The 9,402-nt window shown below is 38.7% G+C and overlaps 1 protein-coding gene across 1 annotated transcript in view; it reads right to left on the bottom strand.

Moving 5' to 3' along the window:
* The window catches only part of LOC111161999 (flavin containing monooxygenase 5), a 23,382-nt gene that overhangs the window by 8,580 nt on the left and 5,400 nt on the right, over nucleotides 1–9,402 (bottom strand). Inside the window, exons 2-5 of the mRNA XM_022526125.1 lie at nucleotides 6,510–6,672; nucleotides 5,587–5,730; nucleotides 2,406–2,604; nucleotides 1,182–1,207 (exon numbers count right to left, since the gene is read on the bottom strand). Coding sequence (XP_022381833.1) covers nucleotides 1,182–1,207; nucleotides 2,406–2,604; nucleotides 5,587–5,730; nucleotides 6,510–6,672 — 532 coding nt within the window. The remainder of the gene's footprint in view (nucleotides 1–1,181; nucleotides 1,208–2,405; nucleotides 2,605–5,586; nucleotides 5,731–6,509; nucleotides 6,673–9,402) is intronic.

The following is a 9,402-nucleotide window of genomic DNA, read 5'->3' as shown; positions in this document are numbered from 1 at the left end:
AGCTAGAATTAAACCATGATTTTCCAAACTGTATAATATATGACATGTATATAGTAATTTACAGTTAAAAATTGATTCTATATATATTCACTTATTTGAGTCTCACACAAACCCAATGAAGGAGGCAGGACAGGTATCATTATCCAAGTTTAGAGATGAGGAAATTGAGGCCTACAGAACTTAAGTGGCTTGCCCAAGGTTATACAGACCAGGATTTTAGAATTTATCTCAAAATGGTTTAGTGCAAATTCCTTTGGGAGCCTCTAAGCCTCTTAAGTAGTATTTTCCTAGAGACAGCATAGGATAAGGGTACCCCCCCAAAATAGGGTTTCCAGTGTCGTGGACCTTTCTAAAAATCAGTCTGAATCCTTGGGCCCTTAGTTAACAGGCTCTGAGAATTCTTGGCATCATATTCAGACAGAGCTGGTCTAGCCTCAGGAACATAGTCTCAAAGTATCACCCCACTGATCAAAGGAAAAAAATCTTTACAAAGGAGAAATTTCGTAGGTGCCACCTTATCCAACTGATCAAATTTAACATTAGTACAGGATAAACTCATATCATGTGGATGCTGGTGTGATCCACCAAGAAGGTACAATATAACCTATGAGTATTTGTGCCAAAATGTTTAACCAGAATATAGTAAAGGTGGAACAACTATGCAAGTCCAAACTTAGAGATTTTTCTATAAAACAATTGGCTCAATTCTTTTATAAAAGTCTTTGTTGAAAAATGGTGAATTATTTCAGATGAAGAGAAATTAAAGAGACCTAACATTTAAATGCAATTGGCTAATACCTGAAAGGATCCTAGATTTAAAAATAAAAGAGCCATAAATATTTTGGGGATAATTTAGGAAATCTGAATATCTGATATATTAGATAACGTATTTTATCAATGCTGAATTTCCTGTGTGGTCTCTGTGTTATGTTTATGTGGGAGAATATCCCATTTCTTAATATATGTTGAAGAATGTAGGATAAGGTGTCCTAGTGACTGTGACTTACTCTGAAATGGTTCAGGAAAAAATATGTATGTATGTATCTATGGATGGATGGATGCTCTCTATATGTGGAGATTTATCTATCTTTAGAGAGGGAGAGAGAGAGAGGAAGCAAATACAACAAACTGTTGATAGGTGAATCTAAGTGAAAGGTATTATGTGTACTCATTGTACTTACTATTTTGTAGTAAGTAAATCTGAACACTAAAGAAAATAAAGAGTTGGAAAAAAGCATTTAAAAATCAGCCTCTAGGGCACCTGGGTAGCTCAGTTGGTTAAGTGACTGTCATTGGCGCAGGTCATGATCCTGGAGTCCCAGATCGAGTCCCGCATCAGGCTTCCTGCTCGGCAGGGAGTCTGCTTCTCCCTCTGACCCTTTCCTCTGTCATGCTCTCTCTCTCACGTAAGTAAGTAAGTAAGTAAGTAAATAAATAAATAAATCTTAAAAAAAAAAATAAAAATCAGCCTCTAGAAATGCTTTCACAGTCTACCTTCCTGTGTGAGGACTCCCATACTTCATACCCCCACAGCTCTCCATGCATTTATCATATTTTATTGCCTGTCTTCTCCTTAGAGTATTTAAGGTAAGATCCATTTCTCAAGTCTGACATTTATTTCTTGTGTAACCTCATAGAAATTAGTTTCTCTAAGTGTCAGTTTTTATACCTGCAAACTAGCAATTAAAAAAAATAGTTCTAACCTATAGAGTTGTTGTGAGGATTAAATGAGATCATACACAGAACTCAGTTAGCAATGTGCTTGTCTTATAGTAAGTCTTCAGAAAAGTAAGGTGTTATTATTTGTATTAGTATTACTATTAAGTCTTTAGTCTCTGTATTCTCGTGTGCAGTATAATGCTTGGCTCATACCAGGTGCTCAGTGTTTGTGGGATGAATGAATAATTTACTGCTATCTGCTACCATTTTATTGTTACTGGGTATCATGTAAAAAGAACCTGTGTTTGAGGAAATGATAAAATGGTTAATGCCAAGGAGAATCACAGGCTGATGATTACAGATCAGTAGATCTTGGACTTCTATAAGGGTAAAGTAGAAATCTGATTTCAGATATGTGTATTTTCTTTTTCTTTCTTTTTTTTTTGTTTAAAGATTTTATTTATTTATTTATTTGACACAGAGAGAGAGAGATCACAAGTAGGCAGAGAGAGAGGGGGAAGCAGGCATCCCCGCTGAGCAGAGAGCCCGATGCGGACCTCGATCCCAGGACCTCGAGATCACAACCTGAGCCGAATTCAGAGGCTCAACCCACTGAGCCATCCGGGTGCCCCAGATATGTGTATTTTCTTAATGTATGGGTAGAAGTAGCTCTACTGTTATCCCATGTGAAGTCCTTATTCTTGTGCGTTGGCCATCACTGCCCTACTTACATTATGGCAACATACCTGTGTTTCGGCTTTAGGCCAAACATTTCGTGGTCACACCTTTGGTTCAACTTTTTCTCTAAAAAACTGTTGACTAATGATAGGCCACAAATCTTCAAAAGAAAGTATTTATATCGAGAAGAGAATAACACATCAAAAGGATATCCAAAGTCTGCTACACGATTCAGGATCCAAGCCCCTCTCCTGGTACTGAGAAAAAACCTGGGGCATGGGGAAAAAATTGTTTTCTTTTGTCATTCTCTCCTTATAATCCTTTAATAGCACCCCACTCTCTTCAAGATTAAGTTCAAACTAGTTTGTCTGTCCTTTTTTATTTCCTGCAATTTTTCTTTTCAAACACTAAGTATACAATTAAATTAGTACATTCGCTGACCAAGAATGTGTCTTTCTCTCAACCATGACTGCATTTCTGTTTAATGTCATTATGCCTCCTTGAAAAGCCACCTATCCTTTTAATTCTCCAAAGCCTATTTATTGTCAAGATCCAGATAAGTGTGCCTCCTCCATAAGACACCACTGACCATTCTGCCTGACAATTTTCTCTCTATCCTTTGAACTCTAGCACTTAACCTGTCCAACTCATTTAAAATCAAGGAGCAGTAGAACTGAAAGCAATTGGACATCATTTAATCTGAAACCCTCAGTCTCTTTTGCTTTGACATTATTTGCATATTACCAAAAACCCCTATTATTTATCATTTATATTGATATTAAACTTTTTACACTCTTATTTCTGTCTCTGCAAATGTGTTTCCTCCAGAGTGGGAGGTACAGTGTAGACATCTTTCAGTCTCCCCAACACACCATCCAACCCAACATCCAACCCACCATCCTTGTTGCTTTCATTTATTGAGAATTGTGACCTGTAAGTCACTGTGCTGGTCCTTTATCTATAGTCTCACTTAATCAATACAACAACCTCTTGAAGTAGATATTATTGTTCCCATTTTATGGATGAGAGCCATGGAGAGAATGAATAACTTGCTGAAATCGTACAGTTAGTAAGTGGCAGAGTTGAATTTCCAACCCAGGTCTGATAACCCCAAAGCCTGTGCTTGAAGAAGTCTTGCACTGATTATTTTATGGAAAAACTGCAGATCACTAGTGGAACAACAGGAAGCTGGTCAGTCTTTATGTGTCCTCTGCAGGCTAAATTCCATGCTCGGAGCTGAGTTCTGACATTCAATTACCTGGTGAAAGTATCACTTTCTCTACAAAACTCTCTGGAGATAGTTTCCATAATTGTAAGGTACATAAGTACCTGCTTTATGGTCTTTTGTCTGTAAACTCTCATATAAAAAGGTGACCAGTCTACAGAGGGATAATAACATACTTCACTCATAGATTCTCACTGATGGTAACCTTACATGCTCTGATGATTAAGTACAGTTGAAAAAGCATGCATGGTCTTAGAAATCACACAGGGTTGTGCGTAGTCTGTATAATTTTTGTTACATAAGTATGTGAGTAAATGCTCAGGGTCTCAATTAAAAGATTCCCTATGTATAAAGCAGTAACAATAATATATCACAAGGCTGTTGTGAGAATTAAATAGTGGTTCTGCAAAGGGTGGGGCATATAGTAAACACTCAATAGATGCCTAATGGCTATCGTCTTATTTCTCATTTCAGTTTCCCATCTATAGCTTGCTTTAAGCAAATACCATATGTACAAATCTGGATTTATAAGAAAAAATGTAAGGACAGTTGTTTTATAAGAAATGGGTGTTTTCACAAAAATATTATACCACAAAATTTATTATACCAAAACTTCCTTGATAGGCTGAAACTTATAGGTCCATTAAATTTTTTGATCTTCAAACAAATTCTAATAAATACAGTTTAATATGTAAAGCAAAAAGTTAGAACCCAGCAACTGAGTTTCTTTGACTTGCATTAGAAGTGTGCTAGTGTCACCCCTGCCATGCAGACATGGTTGTGCCGTGAGTTGTCCCCAGGCCTTCTTAGACACAGCCACCTTATCTCCATCCACTCTGGATGCTTTGTTCTTTGGCAGTCTCTAGCTCCTCAGTGCATGGAAGGCCCAACTCCCTTATAACTGACCATTTGATAAGCCAGTGCTATTAAAAAAGACTCATGCTTTGGGTCACCATCATATACCTTACATACTCTTTTATCATAATACCTATACACATTTTTACACTTTTTTGTTTATATACCTATTTACTGATAAAACTTGTTGAATTAATTTATGGGGTAACATATGAAATTACTTTTGTGGTGATAGATGGGGATAATACTGAGAAGTGTTATTGAACAGAATTTCTGGATAAAGGTCATTTAACAAAGGTGTGGCATTAAACTTCTATTTTAAAAAAATTTTAAACATATATGTGGAGAAACACAGCTTAAGTAAAGTTGTTGGAAAATGACCATTTACCTATTGCCAATAAAGTTATTCAATAAAGACATGAATAACAAGATATAAAATGACATGTCTTTTTCTAGGAATTTATAATGAAGACATTTTCTTTCCAGCTCAAAATATATGATACAAAAAACAAAACAGCTCAGGTCTTTTTTAACACTGGAGTGCAAATCGGGACCCCAAAAAAACAAAACAAAACAGAACAAAAAAACTCTAGGTTGTAGAAATTGCTTTAGAGTGAATGTCATTCTGATACCTAACTGTATGCAAAGGCTGGGGTGAACTCCTTGCACATGCTACAGCATGGATGCTTTTCATACTGATATCCACATTATCTTTGGAAAGATTAGACTGTTTCTATTTTCCACTTGGGGAGTGAAGAGAAAAACTCCCCCACCATCCTATGAATCCAAAGCCTTCCACTAAACCAGCGTGCTTTCCTTTATATGAGAGTGTGGCACTTCCACTAGGCTCAACAGGTGCCACACTGAATGCTGCATTCAACCAAGCTCCTCAAGCTACTGCTTGGTCTTCCAAGTCAGAGGCATACTCAGAAGAGACAGCTGACTGGGATCATTGGGATTCTGTAGTGTGAAGTCAACTGAATGATGGGAATCTAACAGGGAATGTTGGCTCCATCATCTCATCGTCATAATGTTGCCAACTGAGGCAACGGAGCCAAGCCCTGCTTGCTACTGACACTGATAGGCTGTGGGCAGAGGTATTCGTACTCTTTGTTGGGTCTACATACAGCTTCCTTGATGCAGCAAAGAAAATAATTTACTAATTCAAACCTGCTTGGCTGTGTGGCAAAGTTCCACAGCCAGATCCCCTCCCGAATTCCCAATGCCAATTATAATGACTCTCTTTCCGGTGAAAATATCTGGATTCTTATAGTCTCGGCTGTGTAAGTACTGTCCTTTGAACTTCTCAATTCCTGCAAGAGAAGGGAAAATAATTACCAGATGAGGTTTATCTGCTATTATTCGTTGAAACATCCATTTCACTGGCAGTATGTAGAGTTTAAGTACACATCTATATTCTCCCCCTATTCAGCTACATGCTTGCCTTTCTATTTTTGCCTATTTTCTCATAGTCTCAGAGAAGAACCTTGTGATTTCCTTATCACGGATAGTCTGCTCACCTGAGGATCTGTTTGTATTTTGGATTTGTAGCTTCCCTAATCCAAACCGCTGCAGAATACCTTTCTCTTTTGTCTTTTCATCTTTAAATACCTACTGCCATTTCAATTGGAGTACATATGTTTTCATATACTCTAGATAATACTAGAGTACTTTTTTTTTTTTTTTTCAAAATGAAAATCCAGGTCAAAAACTATAATTAAATTCTTTAAGTTTTCATTTCTTCCTTAGAAACTCAATATTTGTTTGTTCCCTTGATTGCTGAAAAAGTCCTTATGCAACCTAATATGGATCAACTCCCATGTTCTTTCTTTTGATCTTTAGAAAAACCAAGGTTATTGTGAAACCAAAGATAGAGCCCTCTAATTTTTCTCTAGGTTCCAAAACTAAGGTTATTTCTACCTCCCAAAGAGCACTAATCACGGTTGCCCCAACATCTTTCAGGGGAACATGTAGAATTAGGATAAGCCTTATCTCATCCTTAGGTGGGATCACTCAGGCCACAACCCTCCCTTTCCTCAGAGATCATGTCACAGGCACGGTTCAAGTGTTTCCTCCCTTGTAGGCTACTCACCAGGAAAGCTTTCCAAGGGTAAGTGAGCATTGGTATGATGGCCAGTGCAAACCATGACTCCATCAAAGACGTTTACCTCCTTTTTCCCTTCAGATTCTGTGACTACCTCCCATTGGCCTGAAGTGAAGAAATCAGGCCGCTTCTTCACACTGCACACAGTGGTCTGAAAAGAAAAGTGATAGCTACAGGAGACTAACCACAGCCAATACAGTGGACATCTTCCTCAACATGACTCTCTTTGCAGAGTGTTACACAAAGGCCTGATATCACATAAGAGAGCTCATGCGGGGATCTTTGATTTTCGTATTCCACACATAGGAACTTTTTTGTCTGGGGCTGTGGTCAGAGTGAGAAAACTCCCACAAGGCGGGAGTTTGTTTTATTTAGCTAAATAAAATAGTTGGACCGTTAATGTTGCACTCTCCTCTGCTTCTAGAAGAGTGCAAATCCCTCATTTTCTTAGACCATGCCCTCAGATGTCCTGCGACACTTGAATAGAACTTGGGTTTCCCCTGTGCTTCTAAGGCACTCCATGCACTAAATGCCTATTCCTCCCCTGGCCCCCAGACATCCTGGGACCCTCTGATATCTTCTTATCCCAAGTCCTGTTCTCACTCTAGGCTTAAACTTGTGACTGAGTCACAGGACTCTCTTTCTTAGAGTATAAAAACCTCTCAGTGACTCATATTTTATGTAAATGAATCTCTCTTTGGCTCCCATAAATGCCCATGTTACAAGTAATTAAGAAAGAGACTGCAAGGGGTACTTGGGTGGCTCAGTGGGTTATGCCTCAGGTCATGATCTCAGGGTCCTGGGATCGAGCCCCACATCCAGCTCTCTGCTCAGCAGGGTGCCTGCTTCCCCCACTCTGCCTGCCTCTCTGCCTGCTTGTGATCTCTGTCTGTAAAAAAAAAAACAAAAAACAAAAACAAAAAAACCTTAAAAAAAAAAAAGGCTGCAAGATGGGATAGCCAGTAGTATGATTTTTGGTTTAAAAAATGGGTTATTCTTGGGGCGCCTGGGTGGCTCAGTGGGTTAAGCCTCTGCCTTCGGCTCAGGTCATGATCCCAGAGTCCTGGGATCGAGCCCTGCATCACGTGCTCTGCTCAGTAGGGAGCCTGCTTCCCCCTCTCTCTCTGCCTGCCTCTCTGCCTGCTTGTGATCTGTCAAATAAATAAATAAAATATTGGGTGTGGTACATAAACAATGAATCTTGGAACACTGAAAAAATTAAAAAAAAAAAAAGAATGTATTCCTATGTGGTTCTAGGGTCTCTGACCATAATGTCTTGGTAGACTCCTAGAGATATTACCTAGAGATACTCAAGCTATCCTGCATGATTTAGAGTTCTTTTCTGTAAGGTTCTTGGTTTTACACAGGCTTGTGTCTCTGCATTGGTCATCCTTTTATTCCACCGGCCTGCCTCTCTGCCTACTTTTGATCTCTGTCTGTCAAATAAATAAATAAAATCTTTAAAAAAAAAAAAGAAGAAGAAGAAGAAGGTAGAAGGGAGGTGGGGGTGGGGAATTGGATGCTGGTGGTCAAGAGGTACAAAATTCCAGTTTTAAGATAAATAAGTACTGGGGGTATAATAATGTATAATGTGATGACTATAGATAATACTGCCATATGGTATATTTGAAAGTTGTTTTTTTTTTTAAGATTTTATTTATTTATTTGACACACAGAGAGAGAAATCACAAGTAGGCAGAGAGAGGGGGGGGAAGCTGGCTCCCCACCAAGCAGAGAGCCCAATGCAGGACATGACCCTAGGACCCCAAGACCATGACCTAAGCTGAAGGCAGAGGCTTAACCCACTGAGCCACCCAGGCACCCTACTTGAAAGTTGTTAAGAGAGTAGATCCTAGTAGTTCTCATCACAAGGGGTAAAAAAGGTAGAAGATTTGGGCTTTTTGCCAGCTGTCAGAAATATGTATTCTTCTATGGCCATGGTTAAGGATGATAGAAAAATCGGGTTCCTGGATGGCTCAGTCAGTTAAGCATCTGTCTTTGGCTCAGGTTGTGATACCAGGGTCCTGGGGTTGAGTCCTACATTGGGGTCCTTCTCCATGGGGAGACTGCTTCTCTCTCTCTCTCTATTTCTCATGAACAAATGAAATAAAATCTTTGGGAAAAAATGATAGAAAAATCATGGAAGATATAACAGGAAACAACCATTGAAGTGATCTAATATAATCATCTTTTTTTACAAACAACAAAACAAGAGACATCAAAGTTGAGGAACTTACTTGCCTGAAGTCACAAATTGATTAGGGTTAGAGCAAAGACTAGAACTCAAGTTTTTGTTCCCCATTTCAGCGTTCTTCCCTCTACACCAGAGTTAACTTCTTGGTTTCCTCAGTAATTTCCCAATAACTGCTTCATTAGGTGGTTTGTGATCACATGAAAATAATGCATTGGTGTGATGTGATGAGCAGTGAGTGTTGTATGCAACTGATAAATTGTTGAACATTACATCTGAAACTAAGGATATGTTGGCTAATTGAATTTAAAAATGCATTGGCAGCTACGTCAGAAAGTATAAAGGGGTTAAGCAGTAGCAGATAAGTTGTGGTGGACCCAGAGTTGTTTTAGGTTTCCATACCTGTCAGTTCCCCACTCTGACTGGGAAAACACTTCCCCTCATTTGTTTTATTGCAATCAAATAGTATGAAGTGAAGGAATGAAAACATCCTGGCCAGTGGCTTCTAGGATCTACAGCCAAAATATGTAGAAAAAGGACCTTTCCATGGATATATTTCAGGCACAGAGAGGACAAAAGAACAGAGTCTTTGTCTGGATAGGATAGATATATGGGCATATTAAAGCATTCTTTACACATAAGCACTGATTAATGAAGCCACATTATTCATTTACTTGACAAACAACTTCA

This window comes from Enhydra lutris, unplaced genomic scaffold, assembly GCF_002288905.1.
Source record: "Enhydra lutris kenyoni isolate GAN:26980312 unplaced genomic scaffold, ASM228890v2 scaffoldscaffold88, whole genome shotgun sequence".
In the NCBI taxonomy this organism is placed as follows: domain Eukaryota; kingdom Metazoa; phylum Chordata; class Mammalia; order Carnivora; family Mustelidae; genus Enhydra; species Enhydra lutris.
The sequence above is the reverse complement of the archived record's forward strand: the minus strand, read 5'-3'. Positions and strand labels throughout refer to the sequence as shown.